At 24.8% G+C, this 24,581-nt stretch overlaps 5 protein-coding genes across 17 annotated transcripts in view; 3 read left to right on the forward strand and 2 right to left on the reverse strand.

The window, feature by feature from the left end:
* The window catches only part of LOC122852947 (nephrin-like), a 135,148-nt gene extending 123,452 nt beyond the window's left edge, over positions 1 to 11,696 (forward strand). For 3 of the 5 annotated variants that reach the window (XM_044153093.1, XM_044153091.1, XM_044153094.1), the window contains exons 5-17: positions 757 to 936; positions 1,022 to 1,312; positions 1,443 to 1,742; positions 2,173 to 2,309; positions 2,474 to 2,627; positions 2,700 to 3,002; positions 3,070 to 3,345; positions 3,438 to 3,728; positions 3,819 to 4,418; positions 5,287 to 5,442; positions 5,624 to 5,751; positions 6,216 to 6,402; positions 7,145 to 11,696. In XM_044153093.1, the coding sequence (XP_044009028.1) occupies positions 757 to 936; positions 1,022 to 1,312; positions 1,443 to 1,742; positions 2,173 to 2,309; positions 2,474 to 2,627; positions 2,700 to 3,002; positions 3,070 to 3,345; positions 3,438 to 3,728; positions 3,819 to 4,418; positions 5,287 to 5,442; positions 5,624 to 5,751; positions 6,216 to 6,402; positions 7,145 to 7,575 (3,434 nt within the window). In that variant the 3' untranslated portion in view covers positions 7,576 to 11,696. Of the gene's footprint in view, positions 1 to 756; positions 937 to 1,021; positions 1,313 to 1,442; positions 1,743 to 2,172; positions 2,310 to 2,473; positions 2,628 to 2,699; positions 3,003 to 3,069; positions 3,346 to 3,437; positions 3,729 to 3,818; positions 4,419 to 5,022; positions 5,176 to 5,286; positions 5,443 to 5,623; positions 5,800 to 6,215; positions 6,403 to 7,144 lie in introns of those variants that run through there. The other 2 variants (XM_044153092.1, XM_044153095.1) reach the window with 2 other exon arrangements.
* A 2,196-nt stretch (positions 11,697 to 13,892) lies between these two features.
* LOC122852967 (sericin 1-like) lies at positions 13,893 to 16,251 on the forward strand. 6 transcript variants are annotated; one of them, XM_044153129.1, is made up of 3 exons: positions 13,893 to 13,952; positions 14,228 to 14,282; positions 14,936 to 16,251. In XM_044153129.1, the coding sequence occupies exons 1-3, from the start codon at positions 13,908 to 13,910 to the stop codon at positions 16,150 to 16,152; spliced, it is 1,317 nt and encodes a 438-aa protein (XP_044009064.1). In that variant the 5' UTR covers positions 13,893 to 13,907; the 3' UTR covers positions 16,153 to 16,251. The 6 variants fall into 6 exon arrangements, with proteins under 6 accessions (XP_044009064.1, XP_044009065.1, XP_044009066.1 ...); XM_044153130.1 differs by having other exon boundaries at positions 14,951 to 16,251; XM_044153131.1 differs by having other exon boundaries at positions 13,893 to 13,922.
* A 30-nt stretch (positions 16,252 to 16,281) lies between these two features.
* Positions 16,282 to 20,690, reverse strand: LOC122852951 (lisH domain-containing protein ARMC9-like). 4 transcript variants are annotated; one of them, XM_044153102.1, is made up of 14 exons: positions 20,575 to 20,690; positions 20,383 to 20,503; positions 20,059 to 20,318; positions 19,629 to 19,989; positions 19,375 to 19,548; positions 19,052 to 19,300; positions 18,600 to 18,911; positions 18,391 to 18,518; positions 18,240 to 18,327; positions 17,912 to 18,174; positions 17,397 to 17,834; positions 17,242 to 17,279; positions 16,853 to 16,880; positions 16,340 to 16,557 (listed from the first exon to the last, which is right to left on the reverse strand). In XM_044153102.1, the coding sequence occupies exons 2-14, from the start codon at positions 20,395 to 20,397 to the stop codon at positions 16,389 to 16,391; spliced, it is 2,523 nt and encodes an 840-aa protein (XP_044009037.1). In that variant the 5' UTR covers positions 20,398 to 20,503; positions 20,575 to 20,690; the 3' UTR covers positions 16,340 to 16,388. The 4 variants fall into 4 exon arrangements, with proteins under 4 accessions (XP_044009038.1, XP_044009037.1, XP_044009036.1 ...); XM_044153101.1 differs by having other exon boundaries at positions 20,383 to 20,690; XM_044153103.1 differs by lacking the exon at positions 16,853 to 16,880 and having other exon boundaries at positions 16,282 to 16,557; positions 20,383 to 20,690.
* Positions 20,691 to 22,414: 1,724 nt separating this feature from the next.
* LOC122852987 (alpha-ketoglutarate-dependent dioxygenase alkB homolog 6) lies at positions 22,415 to 23,670 on the forward strand. The gene is made up of 5 exons (XM_044153159.1): positions 22,415 to 22,674; positions 22,742 to 22,918; positions 23,006 to 23,113; positions 23,210 to 23,311; positions 23,392 to 23,670. The coding sequence occupies exons 1-5, from the start codon at positions 22,621 to 22,623 to the stop codon at positions 23,647 to 23,649; spliced, it is 699 nt and encodes a 232-aa protein (XP_044009094.1). The 5' UTR covers positions 22,415 to 22,620; the 3' UTR covers positions 23,650 to 23,670.
* On the reverse strand, positions 23,206 to 24,553 carry LOC122852991 (THO complex subunit 7 homolog). Its single transcript, XM_044153165.1, has 4 exons — positions 24,440 to 24,553; positions 23,954 to 24,378; positions 23,687 to 23,893; positions 23,206 to 23,318 (listed from the first exon to the last, which is right to left on the reverse strand). The coding sequence occupies exons 1-3, from the start codon at positions 24,447 to 24,449 to the stop codon at positions 23,714 to 23,716; spliced, it is 615 nt and encodes a 204-aa protein (XP_044009100.1). The 5' UTR covers positions 24,450 to 24,553; the 3' UTR covers positions 23,206 to 23,318; positions 23,687 to 23,713.
* Between the last annotated feature and the right edge of the window lie 28 nt (positions 24,554 to 24,581).

Raw genomic sequence — 24,581 nt, forward strand, 5'->3', positions numbered from 1 at the left:
TATATATATAAAATATAAAATTGCAAAAAAAATTTATACAAGAAAAGATACAAAATAGAAAATATATTTTTTTTCCTTATCTTTTTTTTGACCCCCTAGGCTTTTTTGATCCTACAGCTCTTTTGGCAGTTATCCAAGTTGTTAAAAAAAGAAATAAAATAAAAAATCAACGTCTTCCTTTTGCTTTCAATGCTGTATTCGCGAAGTAATAAATCCCTAAAAAGTACACAGGAGACGTTGCCCAACATCAAAATCACCCGGAAAATAAATAAAATGACTTCTGCTGAGGCAAAGACCGCAGAAGGTGAAGAAAGAAATAAAGTTAATGTCAAAAAAAAAAAGCAACAAAATCAAAATAAAAAGTAATAAAAATAAAAAAAAATAAAAGCTGAGCCAGGAGGAGCTTTTAGCTGAGATTTAACCGCGAATTTAATACCCTTCCATCGCTTTCTACAAACAAGCCATAGCTATACCTTCGATTTCATGACCATGAAAGATTTTCTATCGTGCTTCAAGCTTTCTCTCTTTTTTTTTTTTTATCTTATCCGATAGTTTTTTTACTTCGATTTTTTTTCTATTTGATGTATTTTCCTGTTAACTCTACGAAGTTTTTAAAAAACTTCCATCAAACTAATTTTTTTTTCTTCTTATCATTATTTATTTTATTTTTTTTTATTTGAACCTTCATATATTTTATCTCTGGATAAAACTTTTATCATAATAATTATATAATTTTTTTTATTTGAAATTTTCCAGATAAAAATTCACCGAATCCAAGTGAATTGAGAAGAAAATTACAAAAATATGATACTAAAAGTTCAATAACAATAATACCAACAGTAGATGATGATGGAACTGATTATGCATGTGAAGCAAGACATCCAGCAATACCAATTGATCAACCAATGAGAGCAACTGTAAAACTTTCAGTATTTTGTAAGTAAATAAATGAATATAATAATTAATAATTCTTATAAAAGTTAATAACTAATTATTTATTAATTTTTGTATAATATTTAAGACCCACCTGGTGCACCATACATTGAAGGTTATACAGAAGGTGAAGAAATAAGAAGAGGTCAAAAAGTTGATCTAGTTTGTAAATCACGAGGTGGTAATCCACCAGCTCAAGTTGTTTGGTTTAGAAATGATGAGGTGAAAAGTAATATTTATCGTACATCAAATAGTCTATCTGAAAATGTATTATCATTTATCGCACAATCAGAAGATGATAAAGCAAGATATAAATGTGAAGTATCAAATATCATGAGTGTGACACCAATGAAAGTTCATGTTGACTTATCAGTATTGTGTAAGTTTACTATTGTCTTTTATTTGTATACTTAGTATATCAATTTTCTATAATAATATTTTATATATATTAAGTGTTTTTTTTACTAATAAATAATTATTATGATTTTATACAACAACAACAACAATAGTCCGTCCAGAAACTGTATCAATTGTTGGTCCATTTGAAGCTAAAGCTGAAGAAAAAGTAACTGTAACATGTACAACTGATAATTCAAATCCAGCATCAGATATTAAATGGATTGTTGGTGGTATTGAATTTAATAATAGCAATTCAAGAACTTATTTAGCTCCTCAGGGTGGCTCAATAACAACGTCAAATATAACATTCAGTATAAATCGTGATGCACGTAATGTTGTTGTTATTTGTCAAGCTAAAAATGCTAAACTTGCTGAATATACTATGAAAACACATACCATTGATGTTATATGTAAGTTATTATTTATTTAATTTTATATTGAACGATAAAAGACCTTTAAGTATTCGATAATTGAAAAAATTCACATTATTATAATGAAATCTTTTCAATATTATACTTGTCGTTTTATTTTTTTTTTCAAATTAAAACTACAGTAGGAAAATTTAAAAATAACAAGACATCTTATAATATCAATATTTTATAATAATGCTTTTTTTTTTTTCATCTAAGATTCTCAATTACTAATGGCAAAAAAAAAGCTCATTAATTTTTATTATCAAGAAATAATGATTTTGAGAAAAAAAAAATGAAAAAAAAAAAATAAAACAATTTTTTTTAATTATCTCTGACTATCGTCTATTCATCGTTCAATGTAATTTGTGTTTTTTTTTTTCCTTATTTTTGTTTCGTTTGAATGGAGAATAATGAATATTGGTTCAAGATCCCCCGGCGAGTCTAGCCATTACGGGCTATGAGGAAAATACACACATTGATGCGGGCACAGTACTCAAGTTACTTTGTACAGCAACTGCTGGTAATCCTCTTGCCAACGTGACCTGGTATAAAAATGATAAAGAGGTAAGTCGAGACTCTCTCAATCATACTCACTCCAATTTACTCACTATCCATATGAAAGTTTTCAACAGTTTTTTTTTTATTTATATATATAATATTTATTTTTTATTTTTATCATTATCAATTTATCATTTTACGTCATAATTTATTTATTTATATCCATTTAGATAATTGGAATTGTCAGAACTCAAGATCATGTTGTTTCAAATGAACTTGAAATATTGGTTAATGCATCAGACAATGGTGCACATATGAGATGTGATGGTGTTAATTCTGCAACAAGTATTCCATTGAGTCAAAAAGTTGTACTAAGAGTTAATTGTAAGTTTTATTTATTAAAAAAATAATTTACTTAACTTATAATAATTAATTTTTATAATTCTAAATTAACAGTTCCACCAGCACAAGTTAAAATAAGCCGTGAACCAAAAGAATTTCGTTCTGGTAAAATTGGTAAAATAATATGTGAATCAAGTAGTAGTAATCCACCAGCTGAAATGTCATGGTGGAAAGGTGGTATTGCTGTTGAAGGTACTAAAAATTCAAGTAGACTTGGTCTTCATGGTGGCTGGGTATCAACTGTTGAACTTCAGCTACAATTTACTGAAGAAATGAATGATGAAGTTTATACTTGTGAAGCAAGAAATTCAAAAATGCAACGTTCAACTCATGATGCAACGAGTCTCAATATTTTATGTAAGTATTTTTTTTTTTCTTTTATTGAAACTTGAATTATTAAATGTTTTATTTTTTATATTAACAGATAAACCAGTATTCACATCAGTGGATTCAAGTGAATTAGTTGGAATGGAGGGTGAACCATATGTTATATCAGTATCAGCAAAGGGTAATCCATCGAATATAAATTATGTATGGTCTCGTGATGGTTTGCCAGTTAGTAGAGACAATTCAAGAGTAAGAACACATGATTCAACATTAAACATCACTCGACTACATCGTAATGATGCAGGAACGTATAATTGTCAAGCTACGAACAAAGAAGGCTCATCATTTTATCAACTCAACTTAACAGTACAATGTAAATATATAAAATCCACTTGTTAAATAATAATAACATATTTTTAATTAAATTAAAATATATATTAATGTTAATTATAATGTTTTAAATAGATGCTGCTGAAATAAAACGTACATCTGAATCTGGTATTGTTTATCCAGCTGACAATGATGCAAAATTATTTTGTGAACTTGATGGTAGTCCAATTGGTGATGAATATGTAACATGGCATAAAGTTGGATCAAATACTGAATTAAAAAATCGTTATTCAACAACATTTGCTAATAAAACATCATATCTTCATATTAAAAATCCAAATGAAGAAGATGTTGGTGAATATCAATGTAATGTTAATAATGGAATTGGAAATGTAACATCAAAACCAATTTTATTCATAACAAATTGTAAGTTAATTAATATTATTTAATAATACATTCAATTAATATCAGGTAATAGAATTTAATATATTGTTTTTTCTATTAATTAAAATATAGTTAAACCACAAATGATAAATACAGAATTAACTAAAAAAGCAGCAGCAAATGATGGCTCAAGTGTAAAACTTTATTGCAAAGCACGTGGTTCACCATTACCAAAATTTACATGGCAATATGGTGAAAAGACCTTATTACCAAATCAAACATCTAATAAATATGAAATATCACGTCAGGAATTATCAAAGCTTGAGGTATTATCAACATTAACAATAGATCATGTAACACAACGTGATTATGGAAAATATTATTGTCGCGCACAAAATACTATGGGACAATTATCAGATACAGTACATCTCGATGTAACATCACCACCAGATCAACCAACAGATCTTAAATTTTACAATGTAACACATGACAGTGTTACATTAATATGGAAAAGAGGTTTTGATGGTGGTTTACCAACATCACATCGCATACGTTGGCGTCAAGCACTTGATGATTTAGATAATTATTATTATCTTGACATACCACCAAATGATTATACTGCAACAATAACTGGTCTTAATCTTGGCACGTATTATGTTTTTAGTATAATGGCTAAAAATTATAAGGGAGAAAGTCGTTATAGACCAGATACCCTCAAAGTACAAACACTACGTGAGTATTTTCATTCATTATTATTAATTGTAATTAACTACTTTTTTTTATGTTTATATGTACATTTTTCTTCATATCCATGCCTTCAATCATTTGCTTTACATTGTATAAAAAAAAAGAAAAAAAAAAACCATTTTAGATACAGTAGTTAAAAAGTAGAAAAAAAAAAGTAAAAAAAAAAGTTGCATGAGTACTTTTGAGTAGTTTAGCAAATTGCCTGTTAATAAATTTGAAAAAAAAAAAAGAAAGGCATGATTAGAAAGTTGAAAACAGGTGGTTTTATAATTTGTATATGAAATATTAATTTGGCTAATATTTAGTTAAATGAATAAATTAAATTTATTGATAAAGTTTATTTGTAAAATATTGGCTTTATTATCTAAAGCTTAATAAGTAATTAATTAATAATTTGAATAAAATTGTAGAATAAAAATGAAATATTAATATTGAAGTAAAATTGTATAGATCAATAGAAATTAAATTGAGTAAAAAAAATAAAAAATTAAATTAATTATATAAAAAAAAATGTATATAAACTAACAGTCAGGTAAAATGCATGAATAACACTATCAGGGTGATGGGGGTTTATTGGCTTGGGTTACAGGCGAGGCGCCACCAACTGAGTTGACCGCCAGTGAGATTAACTCTTCGTACAGCATCGTCATAATCATCGCTGTTTCTGCCTGTGCTTGTCTACTCATTGCTACGCCCATTCTATACACTACATTAAAGTCGAAAAAGAAGTCTCATCGTTCTGGTAATTATTATTAATTTTTATGTATGTTTTTCTTTTTTTTTTTTTTTTCTTAAATCGATCCTCATCAACAACATGAACCACCATCATCATCAACAACGACAATAATAAAAGGGCCCAATAATGGTTCAAGTCAACACGAAGTACTTTTGGAAAAAAATGATTATTCAATGAATTATGTCTATACTATCGCAGCAACGTCAATCATCTTTTTTATTATTAATTTATTCATCATGTTATGGTACATTGTACGAAAGAAAAATAAGGATCGTAAGTTTAAAAATTAATTTTTCCCTTTGAAAGTGATTTAAAAAAAGAAGGGATTTCTATCTAAACTATTTGTCTAAATAGTTTTTTATTTAACAAAAAATTTATTGATTTATTTAAAAATTTCTTTTAATGTCTAAAGTTGATAGATAGTAATTATTTTATTTTTTTAAATTTGATATAGGCATCAACAAGTCACAAACAGCTGATATGTATGCACCATCAACAGTAAATGGGGACACGATGACTGGTGAATTGAGTTCAGTTTCAGACGAGAAGAGTGATGTTAATTTCGACGCAAATGATTACGTGGTCAGTGCGATCAGTCAGTATGTTCTTAGTAACAAGTAATTACGGAGGGTAGGTTTGAGTTCTGTTAACACTTTTTTTTTTTTTTTCATTTTAATTTTCTTTTAATCAATTCTAACAATTCTTTATTTTTCATTTTTATTTATCTAATCAAATAACTACCCTCCAGTCATGGTTACAAAATTTTTAGCAACTCAAACTAGATAATGATGATTTTTTTTTTAAATTTTTTTTCACTAGGTTCAAGTATTATTTATTTTAAGAGAATTATTATTTGTTTATTAATTATTATAATATATATGGGGGAGAGTGATATGCATGAGTTTGAAACTATATATTAATGAATACATGGTAGATAATAATTTTAATCGTAATTACTTGATGAAAATTAGTCAGCTAATTTAGGTATAAATTTATTCAAGTGAATAGGTAGGTAACTAATTAGTAATTATTGTGTTATTCATTAGGATGAAGGGAGGAAAACGGCAGCAAGTACATATTTAATTGATCAAAGTATACAAGATTTTGGTAAAAGTGGTCTTGAGATGCAGGTTCATCATCAAGGTACTCTTGGAAGACGTGGTAATCACTTACCAAGTGTAATGCCATTGGATTCACCTCCACAACGTACAACAGCCGGTGGAACACTCTCGGGTGGGTCACCAATAACAACAACAAACAACAACTTCTGAGACTCAGCATAGGTGCAAAAACCTCTCAAGTTTATCGCTGTTAATATTATCAAAAAAAAATAATAAAAAATAAAGTTTTTCATTGGCCAGACTTGTTGAAAAAAAAATATTTAAAACATATTATATGTTAACACGAAATTTTCGTGCATGATTATTGTTCTATCACGTAGATAATTTCAATCATTTTTATAAATCACAGTCTGGCCTTCTTTGTCATCTTACCCTTTTGATTATTCTTATTTTCATTAATTCAATGTTCAATTACAAGCTCAAATAATAAAACAAACAGACAGACTAACAACAAAATAAATTTATCTATATAACGTGATATCACTTCATTTCACGCATGAGTGAATTTGATCGGCTTGTTGAATTTTATCACCCATGAAAATTTGCGAAGACGAGGCACGCAAAATACCATTATACACTTGCGAGGTTTTTGTTCATTGCATGAGTTATAATTATTAATTATTATCATTGTTATTGCATATATCATTATTACATGTTCATCAATTATTCATTATTTATATATTATAATGTTCAAATTGTATTTAAATTATGATTATTTTATTAACACTCATTCATCATCATACAAACAATGAATAATATTATAATTTTTTTATTTCCAATTTATAATTTATTATTCATTATTTTTTAAGCTCAATTTTTTTTAATTTAATGTTTGATTGATGATAATTTTACAGTATCGAAATCGAGTTACATTGGAAATCCAAGTCCAGCACCACCGAGCGAAGTAAATGTAAATTTTTACACTTTAGAGATGGACAGTGGCCGTTATACTGGATATGAAGCAAATCCAAGTCCTGTATCAGTTATGAATGATACAGGTCCAGGAATATATTATCCATCACTTGGTAGTGGTATTCACACAAATCAATTAATTCATAATAGTGGAACATTAACAAGAAATAGAACATTACCAAGACCAGTACCACCACCAGATGTTTGCAGTGTTATGACTGCCGGTACAAAATCACCAATACCTCCCTCAGTACCACCACCTCCAAAAATTGGTGCAAGAACAGGACCAATACCTGTACATTCACATGGACATCCATTATCAACTTTTACATCAACACCAAGTTATTCAGATATTGATGGGCATCTTGTCTGAGACATGCCAAATGTATCGGTGATACATGTCGGACAACAACAACAGCATCATCATCATCATCACCATCATCATCATCATTCACCATCTACTATTATTGTTGCTTCTTCATCACCGAGACTAAATCAACTTAAAACTCATTCTGAGCATGTTACAAGACTTTAAAATGTGTTGTTTTTTATTTTTAACATAAAAAAAAAACTATTTATTCTTAATTTAATTGAGAAAAAAATATATACGTGTAATATATAAAATGGCAGTGGAGTCTTTCTGACAATGGTTGAATGATATAAGAAAAAAAAAAAAGATGAGACATTTAAAATATCATTCGAGATATTAGTGTAAATATAATGTAATGAATTAATTTCCTATTAGAATTTAATTAATTATTTTATAATTGTTAATGAAATTTCAAATAACTAAACTTTAAAAAAAAGTATATATATGTTTACAATCTTTTCTTTTTATTGACTGTTTTTATTTGTTTTTTTTTTATTGCTGCCTAGTAATGAAGTCAATAAGCAAGTTGGTAAAAAATATTAATGAGCTGTGTGTGTAGATGGAAATAAACCCCATTATACGAGCAACTGATTCTCGTAATTTTTCAACGAAAGGACTTATTTTGATAACATAATCAAGTTAAATTTAATTGTCAAGATTGGTGATATTATCTTTGAATTTAATGATAATCATAAAAGACATTAATTTATAAGTTTAAATTTTAATTTGTTTTAATTTAAATTTTGTTTTTTCTTTTTACACGTAATAATTTTAATTTTATACTGTCCTTTTATGGAAATTTACGATCAGTCTTGAGTAATAGACAGAATGTTGATACGTGATTTAAGTGTTTTTTAATTATTTTATTTTTTAATTGAGCTTTAGTTATTGTAAATAATTATTATGACATTTTTTTCAGTATGTCTTTTTTTTATGTCTCAAGTGTGTAAAAAAAGTTTAAAAGAAAATATGTTATTGCAACGGATCATATGAGGGTTTCACTCTGATAAGCGCATTATTATAGTAAATTACAGATAAAAAAAAAATTTAAATATATATAAACAATGACTAATTCTTGTGGTAAAATATTTGAATATTAAAATAATTTTTTCGAAAGTCTAAATTAATTTTAAATTCATTTTTTCTTTCATTTTTTTTTTGTCAATTTCTAATAAAATTACATTCTTAAAAGTCCTATATTTTTTAAAAATTAATAGCAAATATATAGGATCTAATGAAATTTAAAAAAACATAATTAAATTATCGGTGGATGTAAAATTTCTAAGAAACTTTTGAGCATTGAAAACACACAAAATCTTTAATGTGATTGAAAAAAAAAAGAAGCCAAAAAGAATCATTAATAAATTGAATAAAAAAAAAAAAAAAAAGAACCATTCTTGAAAGTAGAAAAAGTACTTAGTGTTGAACGAGGTATAAGAATATATATAAAAATCGAAAGAAAAAAAAAAAAAAGCAAAGCCATTCAAACAGAGTGGCTCGTAACAGCTGTAAAAACTCGTCGTTACAACCAATGTGTGTTTTCATTCTCAAAGGTATCGATGGAAAATTTTAATGAAGTAAAAGAAAAAAAAATAAAAGTGGTAGAAATTTATAAAAAAAAAAATATAAAAAGAAGAGAAAAGAAAGAATAATAAAAATTGAATGAAAGAAAAAAAAATTTACCTAGCATATGCCAATTGTTATTTGATTATTACAATTATTTGTTAATTGTAGAATTCTACACAGGCTTATTGAAACGTGTACTGTTAAAATACTGTTGTGTGTATGTGTGAATGCCGCACTGTTCGGCTGAGACTGATGATTTATTTAAAAAAAAAAAAAACATTAAACCGAATAATACGAAAAGAAAATATATAAAAAAATTAAATACATATATATATATATTAAAAAAAAAATATTAAAAAAATTTCACGTATGCTCAATTAGAGAACATGTTCACGCATAATTAAGAGTTCTATTTACATATACATGTTTTATATTTGTAATTGAAAAAATAATAAAAAACAAAAAAAAAAAAAAAAACACAATTTAAAAACATCTATTATAATTAATATTAATGTGAAAAAGAATGGGTATAAAATTATTTAAAAAATTATTGGAGAATTTTTAAAAATTGATAGAATATGTTATCTCCAAAGTATTTGCTCATCAAAGTGCTAGACATGTTAAGACGGACAGATATTTCGTCCAAAAATAAAATTTTAAAAAAATTAAAAATGGTACCTTGGAGATGGACATACCATCTTGGCACGATATTTCATATTTTACATAAAAATAATAACAAAAATTAAAAAAAAAATATATTTAAATAATAAATGAAATCATTTAAATAGTATTTCATAAATTTCGTTGATTATTCTAAGGCATAGTCAATCCTAATTATACAATCATTAAGGTATGATGAATAAATGCGATAAAAAATTTAAAAAAATGAATGAAGTATATTTAATAAGTACACATACACAAACATACACAATGGACGATAAAATAAAAATTAATAAAACTAATCATTAAATCATTGTAAATATTGTATATAAAAAACAAAAAAAAAAAAAAAAGAGAGAGAAAAAAATAAACAAATTTAGATAGATATGAAAAATTTGAAGTAAAAATGAAAAAAAAAAAATGAAATAATAATAATAACGAATTATAATATCAATACTACAAAGAATGAAAAATAATTATGATTTTGTAAATTTAAATTTGAATGTGTCCGGTATGATGACTTTAAAAAAATTATTATTTTTTATTAATTAAATACTCACTGATGGTGGTGGTATCACAATACTGAAAAATAAATAATAATTTTTTTGTAAATTATAACTATAATTGCACCCACAAGACAAAGAAAAGAAAAATTTCAATTAAAAAAAAAAAAAACGTGATTAACTCTTGGTCTTTCGATTGAATTGTATATTTAAAAAAAATTTCTTTCAATGGATTGCAGTCTGTTGCTCAAATAAATGTACGTAAACTGGTTCGTTAATGTAATTGATTTAAGAAAAAAAAAAAAAAAGAAAAAAACACTGGCACAAATAGATTATTATTATTTAAAAATCAAATGAATAAAATTCATTTGTATTTTTTAATTGATTTGTTATTTTTTTTTGACACAATATTTAATTGCAAATGGTGTATGCTGCTTCCATTTATGTGCCAACAAACAACAAATAATAATTGTATTTTTTTTTTTTTTTTTCTTTGATAAATAACATTATTAAAAATTTTAATGATAATAATAATAATTATTATTATCATATTGTTATAAAAACAAAGTTGCGAGAGATAAAATAATAATTTAAAAAAAAAAAAAAATCATATGATAAAAAACTCATCTTTAAGTGTTAAGTGTGTACAAAGATAAATCATCGAGAGCAAATAATTATCATTGTTTTTTAGTACAACACGTTGATAAAGCTCTTTTGATTGTACCGATGTATTTGTAATAATTTAAAATTAATTTTTATCCTCATCCATTTGACCCATACATTCATCGGTATATTTATAAAAATATATACTATAATTATTGTAAATATATATAGTATTTTTACATTCTACTTCTAAATTCCATTTTCGATTCTAAATGGTATATGAAAACAAAAAAAACAAACAAAAATCTGTGTGCTTCGCCTGTCATCTCTGTATCACTAGACAATCTCAAATAATTTATTATCAGCCAAATGATTTTTTTATTTCTTTTTTTTTATTTATATAATAATTATCAAAGCATCAATGAACTGAAAAACAATTGCCCAATTTTGATAAATATTTAATTTAAATCAGGCTTAAAAAAAAACATAGTTAATTTATAATTTTTTTAAACAACTGCCAATTTAATCCTGCCTTTTTATATTAAGGAATATTTAAAACAAAAAAAATTAAAGACATGATATGTAATTTGACATTTTTTAATGTTTCATTGGATGTAAAATTTTGCCTACGCGTGTATAAAGTAGTAAATTTATTAATTAGTAAATAGAAAAAAGATATAAATAAATAAAAAAAAAAAAAAACAAATCCAATGTTAAGCTTTAAAAGTTTTATGTGTGCATGGAGACAGAGTGAAGCTCATCAGACTAGTCCTTAATAATTTAAAACCAAAGTAAAATGGAGCGAGATGAAGAAAAATTCAAAAAAATAAAAAAAAAAATATGAAATGACGTAGTTATTAAGTATCCATCATTTTAACATGCATTGCATATTCATAAAAGACATTAAAATACTTTAAACACTTCAATCATTGTATAATTAAATAATGGAAAAAGAGTAAAAAAAGAAAAAGAATTAAAAATGAAAAACCAACGATAATATTCATTTAAATATCAACTAAATAATCACAAATTTATTTTCTTTTTTCATTCGTTATCATTATAATTATTATTAATATTTTATAACTGCAATTGTTTATTATTTAATTTTAATCATTTATGTTTTTATATCATTTTAATTTTAATAACTAATTGAATATCGTTTAATTTATCAAAATTATTGTAGCAATATATTCACATACCGTTAATTAACAAAAAAAAAAAAAAAAAATAACAATTATCTGTAAACAAAAAAATTTGTTTTTATTATTTTTAATATGATTTTTTATGAATTTTAATTTTAATTTACTTGTTATTATATTTAATTTATATTGATTTTCATTTTAATTACCGTAATAATAATATTAATATATATGTGGCGTAAAAATTTGCTCATGTGTATATTTTTTTTATTATTTTTAATCATAAAATCGATAAATCAAGCTAATGAAAAATGAGTCTGTTAATTATTGAATTTTTTTTTCTATCTTGTATAATTTTTTTCATGTTTTTTTTTTTAATGTGCTTAAGAGATGATCCTCGCGCTCCAATTACCATCTCATTTATTAATATTTTTTTTTAATTTTTCTTAGATGAATATTTAAGTTTAATATTAATATTTTCTTGATCAAAGTAAAACCATCATGAAACGTGAATACTTAAAAATAAACTTAAGACAAAATAACGGAGCTATGGAATAGAAAGGAATTGACATCATTTGATGAGTCATCAAATCTAATAAAAATTCACTGTTAATATATTTTCTGCACTTAAGTCATATTAAATTTTGTAAATATATTCTACTTGATCAATACTAATTTTGATTAATTTTCAATATAACCCACGTAGATTATTCATAGTTCAACTCTGAATAAATTTCATTATCAACAAAATATTTTAAATTAAATTACTCCAAATTGAATTACAAAATAAAAGTAGAAAAAAAAAAAAGTATCAACTTTCCTTTGAACTGAATTTTTTTCTATTTTTTTTACATTTATATTCGTGAACCTTGTAGAGTTTAGTACGGGATATAATTTTTTTTTTTTAAAACAACAGTGTTAACGCACGTTTCACTTTTTCAGAAAATAAAGTGACATGTTAATTTGTATTCTACCAAGCATACTTGCGATTTCTGTCAAAAAAAAAAGAAAAAATAATGATATATCTTTCGCGGACAGTTCAAAGGTGTTCATTGCCGAATAAAAGTGTTAATATCCTTTTTTTTGGTTTCAATTTATATATAGAAATAAAAAATAATCTATCCATTTTTCTATGAATTATCAAAGTAGAATCTTCCTTTTACAGTTTCTACGAAAATTCAGTCATGTACAAGCTATTACGTTTTATTTTACATTATTATTTGAGCTCTAGTAAAAAGAAATTGGAACCTGCTCTTTTATTCCAATGAAAAAAATAAAATAAATAATAAAAAGAATAGTTTAACTACTATACTACTAATACCACGGTGCTATGATAAAAAAAAATAAAATAATAAAAAGTAAAACTGAGTTTGCTCATTAAAAAGTTTAGTGATTCTACACAAAGCTGTTGAAAACGAGTATGATCTTGCTTTGATTTTTTTTTTTCTATCTATTATTCTTTTTTCATTTCAGCAAAAATGAGATTCATTACCTAGGTGTATTTATATTTTTTTTAATTAATAAAAATTAAAAGAAAAAAATAAACATCTATTGCTGAGTATATAATTAAATGAAAAATTCATGGAGATTATTGCTCAAGGGAATTTAAGGAATATGTAAGAAGAATATCAGTCTTCTGCTGCATCAACATGACCAACCTATAGAAATAACTCGCGGCAAATATTAAAGAAAAATGTAAGATAGAAAAAGATTTAAAAAAAACAGTACTGCTTTCCCCCGAGTAAGTGAAGACATTGAAACTAGTAAATGAACTTTTTCTTCGCTCTGTATGGTCAAGTTCTAAGCCAATGTCCTGATGGTAATTGTCAGTTGAAAATGATGATGATGAAGAAGAAGGGGTCCCATGGGGTATAAAACCGTAAGATTGTCTTCAAACCAAGATCATTCAGTTAACTGTTCCTTAAACGTTTCAAATAGATTTTTTTTTTTTTTTTTTTTTTTTAATTATTATTAAAAAAAGAAAAAAAAAACCTATTATTGTTTATTTGTTTAGTTATATTGTTATCAGAATTTTTAAATATTTTATTGACGATAAATTATGTTTTTTGTGAGTAAATTAAATTTATATTAGTAATTAAAATTTCAATTAAAATTTTCGTTAAATATTATGATATTATTAATAATTAAAAATTTAAAATAAAATTTTTTTATTATTGTTTTCAGTTTGTAACAATAGGGGGTTGCATTTTGTCAATTCTCGGAGGATCCAGTGCTCGCAGTAAGTATTTTATTATTTTTATATTTAAAAAAAAAGAAAATAAGTAAATTAAAAAAAAATAATTTATATTTATTTAGTGTTAAACTGAAAAAAAAATTATTATTTTCAAGTAAAATCATACTTGTTGTTTTGTTGTTTATGTAAAATATACCGTTATTTTAAAATAAAACTCGTTTGAATTATTATGGCTATTTTTTATATATTTTTTATATAAGTTTTAAAAAAAAATAATAAACAAAAAGAAAATACAGTGTAACTGTTCTACTTTTCTATAAGATTATGTGTATGCATGATGACACACATGTTCAATGACACGAATCACTGAATATAAAGATGATAAACAAGCTCAATAAAAATAGTAAAAAAATGTTAGAAAACTTGTAAAAAATAGAATCATTTATTTAGTTACAAAATAATTTCCAAACCACAATAAGAAAAGAAAAAAAAAAAAAGAAAAACTTGAATTAAAACTTTCAAAGAAAATAAAAAAAAACGTGAAAGTAGTTGAATAAATAAATTTATGGTCTATAGCCAAACCAATCTATTTCGTCAAGGTCGAAAAATAAATAAATAAATAAATATCACTGACCCACCTCAACAAGTAGTGCATAAAGTCATATTCCCGTTATAGTAATATTTTAATATATTGTTAGCATTCTATAATACAGGCTATTCAACGAGCGATGGAAGAGGCCAAGATTTTACTGGTACTTATAGCTCAGGTGGTTTTGTTGGATTAAAAGATATTAATGATCTTCCTGATCATAATTTTGGTACATCAAATACAAATCGTTATGCAACAACATTACCAGGATCAAGTCATTCAGCATCTGGCAATGCATATTCATCCTCAAGTTACAGTGATGATCAAGGAAGTGGTGTGAGTTCAAATACTGCTGGCACAAGTGGTACAAATACTGGTAGTAACAGTAATAGTAGTCCTGATATTATAAATAATATATCAAGCGATACATCATCAGATATTAGTATAAATTTTTCACCTGGTGCATCATCTAGTCTTGATTACAATTCACCAGCAAGTTCATCTCATGGATCAGTTAATTTTGCAAATTATGCTGGATCACAACAGACATCCAGTGACAATAATAGTCCCCTTGATTATGGATCATCATCAGCATCAGCATCATACTCACCTGCATCACCACAATTAAGTAGTTTTACTGGATCAAAAACATCAGCTTATACATCTGGTAGTAGTCCAACTCATGGATCTTCTCCTTATACATCTGGATCAAGTTTAAATTATCCTGCAGCACATTCAAATTCATATCCAAGCTCAAGTTTATTATCATCATCATCATCATCATCATCATATCCTAGTTCAATGTCAGGATCATTTTCTGGTAGTAGATACAGTAGTCCATCTTATCAAGCAGCTCATACTCCATCAAATAATCATCCTGAAAGTTTAAAATTTACATCAACTGCTGCATTAAATAATTATCTCAGTAAAATACATGCTAATGCACCAAGTTACTCACACAATTCAATACCAAATCATCATGGACCAAATTATCTTCATTCAACATCATCAAATATTGCACCAAGTTATTCAAAATCTTCAAGCCCATATTATCCAGCTGGTGCATATCCAAAAAATCCAAATAAATTTATTATTATAAAAGATGGACATGGAGGAATGATGCATTCAGAGCGTCCAATTTCATCAAGTAGTTTATATGGAGGTGGTGGTTCAAATTATAAAGTAAGAAGTGCTGGACCATATTCATCTGGACATAATTTTGCTGGTAATAGTAATTATGGATCATCAATTGGATATAATGGTAACACTGGTGGTGGACATCACAGTGCACCAAGTACTTTTGCATCATTATTTGGATTTTCATAATTTAAATTATTTATTATATTCTATTAAATTATTTAAATTTTTGTATTTATTTTGTTGACTATATATTTCTCTAGTTTAATACTTAGATTGTTTATCTAAATTTATTTTTCATTGAAATATAATATTGTATTATTATTTAAAAACTTTTATTATTGAATATAATTATTATTAATTAAATATTAATTAGAAGACACTTGATTTTGATAAGAAAAAAAAATCACTTTATGTTAACTTTTTTAACTTTTCTCAATTGATTCTTCTGATGAACTTTGTCTATTTAATTTTGCACTGTGTAGTGGAGTTCTTGAAATTTTTGGTTTTGCTGCAAATCCTTCTTCTTCTTTTTCTTCGTCATCATTATTATCATTATCTGGCTCAATTGTTGTTTCTTTATCGAAAGATATTCTATAATTATAATTAATATAAATTAAAAAATATTTCTATTAATTATTCTTACTAAATAACAATGCCATGCAGTTTAAAATAAAATATAAAAATTTATTCAAGCACTTGAAAAAAAAAGTATATATATATTTATAAATAAATAAATAAAAATATGATAATGATAAATGTGTAGGATTTTCAATCAACTAGAGTGACTGTGATCTGGAAGTATCTGGTTAACGATGCTGACGTAAGCATCGTGACAAAATAAATAAAAAGCTTTTACGTTATTCATTACATCGAGGGTTAAACTCACATCGATATATTGCTTATTCCATCTTCAACTAAAAAACAAAAATAATCATTAAATTAAACAGATGATCTTGATTAAATTAATACACTTTTTTCATCACCAGCAAAACAAATAAAATTAACAACTCATAAATTATTTAATCACTTTCATTTATACTATTTGACATCCATCCTAGGTATGTTGTTGTTGTTGCTTTTTATTTGCAGGTCAAGAATTTAAATTTTAAATCATTCGTAAAATTTCTTTACATATTTATTTAGAAATTTATATAAAATAGATTTTTTTTTATCAAATAAAAATTCAATCCCCCATATATAATTTAGTTTCTATATTTTTTTTTCTTTATCTGTTCACTAATAAAATCTTCAATGAATTTCAATTATGAATTTTACCTTCATGAGTACTCTCTGCAGTTGAAGTTGTACTTTCTCTGTAAATAAAAATTTTATTTCTATTAAAATTAATAATTAATTTAATAAATGATAAGTTGAAATATAAAAAATTATAATTTTTAATTTTATAGATATATTTAATTATTTGTTATTACTTGGATTTGTGTTTCACATAAAATTGATTATCGCAATATCTGGAATCATGAAATGAACTAATTTTATTTGGAGAAATTTTTAAATATTTAGAAATCAATGATTGATTTTTATCCCAACTATTTTCTGTAAATACATTTGTTATTCTTGAATTTGATGAGATAGATTCTTGTTCATTATAATAATTATTTTTAATGATATTATTTTGAAAGAAATTATCTTCAATATTTATGGAATTATATCTTTGTTCAATAGCTCTTATTGATGCTTGTGATACTGATGGTATCTCAAGAGATAAACATGATTTATCAATAATAGTTTTATTACTATCACTTTGTTTAATAGTCGCATAAAATAATTTCTCATTATTTTCATATGAATTTTGTGATTCTAATTTTACTGGATTTTTATATTTTGATTTGTGATAAGTTGGTGTTATTCTTCAAGTTGAAAAAAACAAAATAATAAAAAATACCATTCAATAATTGAGTTAAAATAAAGATAAAGATTAAGTTACCTTGGATAATGTGTAATTCGTTGACAAGTTTGAACAATTGACTGATCATCCAACGTATGATTCATTGAATTATTTAAATCACTAGTTTCATCATATAAATTAAATGTTCTAGGTGTTAAATTATGTGTATCCTGAACAACTTGTAAATGACTTGGTGTTAAACAGTAACAAATTGCCAGCAATGTTTCTCCAAATAAATCACCAGCATTAACTTTCACCGGATCTATTTCATCTAATTCATCTTCCAAGACATCATACTCTTCCTGATTAATAAATAAAAAATCATTACAATAAAATAAATTGAATAAATGACAAATTTTATTCATACTCTGTCATCATCGACATCATTGATTTCTTCTTCAATCATTTCAGGCTGTTGTCTTCTGTGTTTCATTAATATATCATCAAGATGTGCCCTAAATATTAAAATATAAAAAAATCATTAAAAACAAATGAAAAATAAACTACATATCAATTACCTAAGTTCTCCAGTTCTTTGTTTTCGATGATGCTCAAGAATTGAACCAAGTCCAATGTGTCTAGCTTCATCATTAATAGATTTATTTGTTAGAAAATTATTCAATGCCCCATTGACATACTGGAGTGCCTTCATTTCAACAAAGAAAGTATAACAAGTAAAAACATTATGATAATGAATAAATAAAAAAATTAAAAAAAAAGTATTTACAGGCAAATGATTGGTAGATAATAGAACAATTAAAGTTGATATTATCATTGTTGACATTTCAGCAGCACGCATCTGTGCCTCTTTGTGTAATGATAAATTCATCAAGAGTGCTGTTGCATACTCAAGTCTATAAGTACCCATTGAATGATACTCGGATTTTAAATGATGTGTTAGCCATTCAACAAGACCAGCTGCAATCATATACAATCTTTGTTGTCTTCGTAAAGAAAGTTTTTGCAACATTGCAATAATCATGTCACAGGTGAATGCATCAATTGACTCGGCATTTGTACTATCTAAACATTGAATTACCTGCAATAAAAATAAATTAATGAAAATCATAATACCATAAAAAAATTATTACTGTATTTAAATTAAATTTTATTTTTTAATTTGTTAATGATTCAATTAAAATATAAATTTATGTCAGAGAAAAGTTTTTTATTACTTACAACATTTAAAACTGTTGGACCAACTGCAAGATAATCTCTGCCACATTTTAGAGATGCAAATGCATTGAGTAATCTTGCTGCTGATTGTTGAATTGGATGTGGTACTGCGACATCCAAAGGCATCAATAAATAAGGTAAAATTAATTTTCCAGTATCACTTGCAATTTGTCCATGTAAACCAAGTAAATCATTTCTAATATATTCATGAACAACTTCATCACGATCTTCTGGCTGACTTAGAGTTATTGTCTACAAAGAAAATATATTTTTTTTGGTAAATTAAAACGTAATTGTTATGGAAATAATTTATGAATTTAATTTACCCAACGTAGTGCTTGAAGAAGAAGCATTTTTGTTCTGAGATTTCCATGTATAAGATGAATTTTTATTTTTTTATAATCAAGATGTTTTGGTGACAATGGCACAGCACTTGAGATAAATTTTTTCATTTCATTGTCAATATTATGAATATTCAAAGTTGATTCCAGTGGTGTAATCTAATTGATGAAAAAAAAAAAAATAAATAAAATAAAAAAGAATAATAGTAGAAATTTTTAATTAAAATTCATCAACTTACTGGTGGCTCATGACGAATATTTGGATCAAATAAATCTGGATATATTTTCATACATGTTGCTAATGTTTTTTGAGGATCAACTGATTTACCACATGCTGCATTACCCAATACAATTGTAAATTCTTTAGCAATACCCATTAATTTGTGATAATCAGAATGAAGTTTATGAAATCTTTCTTTTAATTTTTGGTATTTTCTATTGACATTTCCTAATTGTGATCTTGCTAACATTAAATCTTGACTATATTGATTTGGTATTGGTGATTTTTTTTTATTTAAAATTGTTGCTGGATGATTAAGATCAGTTGTTAACATAACATTTACTGATTCATTGACACCACTTATTTTAGTTTGTGTACATCTGTTAAATATAATAATCAAATTTATATTAATTATTTTGATAATTTAAATTACTGTCTCGTTAATTTACCTTGTTGTTACATTTTTTGTTAAGCCTTCACAACAACAAAGATCAACTTCATCTCTATGTTCTAGCTCTAAAAAATCTGGAATATCACGATCATTTTCAATTAATAAAAATGATTGAGCTTGGAGTGATTTTTTTTCTGATGAATTATCTGCTTTTCTAGATTGTTTTGATACATTTGAATCAGCAATAACCATTGTTATAGAATCACCATTAAGGTCACATAAATTAATCAAACTTTCATCAGCTGAAATATCATCAACCTGTAATAAATATATCATTATTAGATTTATTCTAAATTTATTATCAAGTTAATTAAATTAGTACCTTTATTTTGTCCATAACAATTACGAAATTTAGATGGAAAATATTATTTTTTATTTCTAAATAACAGAGTTGATGTGTCAGTAAGTTACTTGGCAGGTTGTGTCCTCAAACAACCCAACTCCTGATGAAAACAATCAATATTTTGGTCATGTTAAAAAAATTTACCATGCATTAAATAATTATTGATTCAACCTCATTTATAATGACACGTTTTGGATAATGTAAATAAATAAAATAAAAATATATTTTAGAAAAAACAAATAACAGAAATAATAAATATAAATTTTTTCACATTGACATTTGACAGATTTTTATTATCAGGTTATTTGCCGGCATAGAAAAAAAAAATCAGTCAACAAAAAAAAATGCAAACATGACATACGTGTATACATGATATATGTATGTCTAAAATGAACTGTAAAATCATCAGTTTAATACAAAAAACACTTATTTAAATTATATGTGAATAATCAAAACTTCAAGTCAAATTCTAAAATATTTCAAAAAATATTTTGTTTTCAATTTTTTACAAATTATGAACTATTACAATTATTAATTAATGCTAAATTTATAAAACCTATTATAAAAAGAATGAATGCCATTTTGTTGTATTCATTGTCAGTTGATATTCTTTATTTTAATTAATAAAAAAATTTATTATCCTGTTGTAAAACAACCAATGACACTGAATTTGGTACATTGTGATTATTTCAATCCATAATAATATAAGAAACTTATTATAGCTTTTACCATCAAAAAATGTAAATTCATCCTGATTTTCAGATTGTTGCAAAATATAAATTTTATATAATTTTTAATTTATGTTCATGTAAAAAAGTCAGAATATGTTTTCAAACATTTTTATCCTGGTTAATTTGATTTTAATCAACCATTGTAACGTACTTCTTAAAAAGTATTTGATACTCAAATTCATAACATAATAACTGCACATAAGTTCTAGAATTTCAGATACTTATTAAAGTTTTAATTTGTACATTTTGTACATATTAATTGTTTAATTTTTATCTCAAAATTAAGAGTGGAGAAATTAAAATTATTTTTAGATGACTTGAAACAAAATTACTACAAACGCAGATAATTTGTACTAAATTTACTGAAGTTTTGTATCCTGAAAAATAAAATTATTTACTCCAAAATGTTATTAAAATTGATATCTGCTTTCATAATCAACATATTTGATGCAAAACAATAAATTATTTTTTAATTTGTACATTAAATTGAAAATTATAAAAAATTATTTAAAATATTTATTTTTTGGAAGCCATATGAAACATTAAATATTTTTTCTTTATTATTGTACAAATTTCAATTTAGTCAAATTGTTGATTAATAAACAGATATGCAATTGTTAATATTTGTAAATAATTCATTGTAAATAAATATTAAAATTAATTAATATTGCTTTAATATTTTTAAAGTCATCTAAAAAAACAATTTCAACTTTAGAAGATAATAAAAATATAATTAAATTAAATGTATTAAAAATTATTCATGACATTCATAGACAAATTACTCATCGATTTTTCCAGCTGATTTTCAGCTGATACTTGTTCTTCTTCTTGATCTTTATCTTGATTTTGATTTTAATATTGTTCTTGATATAGATTTTTCATGATTAATTACTTCATTAATTGCCTGAATCATGTTTTCTGGGTGCCAATCTTGTCCTACTATATCCATCCATTGTTAATTTGTTGTTATTATTATCAATTATTATTATTATTATTATTTAAATTGTTGTTGTCATTATTATTTTATTTATAATAAGTTATTGAGTTATAGTTCTTAAAAAATAATTTGAGTAAAAAAATGTACAAAATATTTTTTGAAAAAAAATATTTAGGAACTTTTGACTTGAAATGGATTCACATATAATTTTAAACAGTGTTTTTTGTTAATTAAAAAAAAATTCATTAAAAAGTGCCATTTGGACATGTATGACATATACAAAACAATGTCACACGTGGTATTATGATTGTGTAGAAACGTCAAATGGGTTAAATAGTTTAGAGGTCGCTAGCAGGCAAAACTTGTAAACACATGTTTTGCTCAATATGACGCCTAAGTGATAAGCAAAAACATGTGGAAAACAAATTAGTAATTTTCTTTCTATAAATTATAAAATTATTTGAATATTTTCAACATTTTTCTAAAATTTTTGAACACATATTTCGATTACAAATTATAACAGATTCGACACAACTTATCAAGTAAAAAATGGATGATAAACTTATTGACACCATTGATGTATCATCAAAATGCATAAGCCAGGTAAATTTATCATTATTTTGTTGAATAATACGCTGTCAATATTAATAATTAATTAATTCATCAATAGACTCCACCATCAGCCTATTATATATCAAACTTTATAACAGACAATGACGAAAAGGAAATAATAAAATATGTTAATAATGCACCTCAGCCAAAATGGACTCAATTAAGTCATCGTAGATTGCAAAATTGGGGTGGTATACCACATCCCAAAGGTATGATTGCTGAAGAAATACCACAAGTAAATTTATGTTAATTAACTCAATTTAAAAGTACAATACAAGTATATCTTTGAATTAAATTAATTATTATTATTAATATATTCTAGTGGCTACAAAAATACATGAATAAAATCAAAGATTTAAATATTTTTAAAAATAATACACAACCAAATCATGTGCTCATTAATGAGTATCTACCAAATCAAGGAATAATGGTAAATTTTTGTCTTTAAACAATTTTGTATGACTTAATTTATTGATTTTATAGTACACAGTTATATGAAAGTTAAATTATTAATTTATTATTTCAGGGTCATTCTGATGGTCCTTTATTTCATCCAATTGTGACGACAATAACATGTGGCTCACATACACTCCTTGAATTTACAAAACGTCTTGATACCAATGATGATGTAAGTACTAAATAAATAAATAATTATCATTAATACAAAGCAATTTTTTTATGTTAATTGTTTATTTTTTTTATTAATAGAAAGAACGAAATTTAAAGAGTGAATTTTCATTTTTACTTGAACCAAAAAGTTTGTTAATACTTCAAGATGATTTGTATCATAATTATTTACACTCAATTGAAGAAAGAGATCATGATATTATTGATACTGATAAAATAAAAAATATCAATTTATGCTCAAGACAGTATAATGATGGTGAAATTTTAAATAGAGGCACCAGGTTGTCATTGACAATTAGACATGTGCCAAAAACTAGTAAACTTAAACTTAAATTTTAAAATTTTTTTGTACAATTTCGATCGAATAAATACGTACTTTATAAAAAAATATAATTGATGATAATTATTCAATGTCTTTTGGTGACATTGATACATCTGCGTCTTCATAATTTTCAAGACTGACATCCATTATTTCTTCATCAGATTCATCAAGCATTGATTGCAATGAATGTATTGAAGATATCAACACGTGGAATTGTTTTCTACGCATTTCTAATTTATACTCAAGTTGTTCAGACTTTTCCTAAGTGATAAGAAAATAGTTATTATCTTAAATATTAAATTTATATTAATAATTTATTACCTTTAATGTTCCAAGTTCATTTTTTAATGTTTCCAATTTGGCATTTGTTTCTTTTCTATCAGGTTGTTCATTAATAACTTTAGCCAAAACATCATATTCAATTCTATTTTTTCTAATTTGTTTAGCATTTTGTAATTCTTGTTTTGTTGTTTCAATGGATTTTTTAGCTTTTTCAATTTCATCCTCAATTTCATTTGATAATTGTTCATAATTTTTTAATTCTTCTTGTCTCATTGCTGATACAAGTCTTGATTTATTTTGTGTAAATTCAATTTCTGCTAATTGTGCAAGTATTGTTGTATAAAGAGCATTATTATTATCTGGACTATTTGACCATTTTAAAAATGATTTTAATAATTGATTTATTCTTCGATCATCACCAAGACCATCGCCATCAATCAGTAATCTTTGTCTGATTATTTCTTCTGTTAAAATAATAATTTATTTATTAAAAATATCAATGATTATTTTAAATAATTTACATACCGTCTGACATTGTATTGTTAATTTGATTTAATTATATATTTTATTAAGCTACAATAATTAAAAGAATTATTTGTTTTGTTATTTTTTTTAATTAGTATAACCTCTCTAAATGTTGTTCAATGTTGTTGATGCAGCTTTTTTT

This window comes from Aphidius gifuensis, linkage group LG3, assembly GCF_014905175.1.
Source record: "Aphidius gifuensis isolate YNYX2018 linkage group LG3, ASM1490517v1, whole genome shotgun sequence".
NCBI classification, from domain to species: Eukaryota; Metazoa; Arthropoda; class Insecta; order Hymenoptera; family Braconidae; genus Aphidius; species Aphidius gifuensis.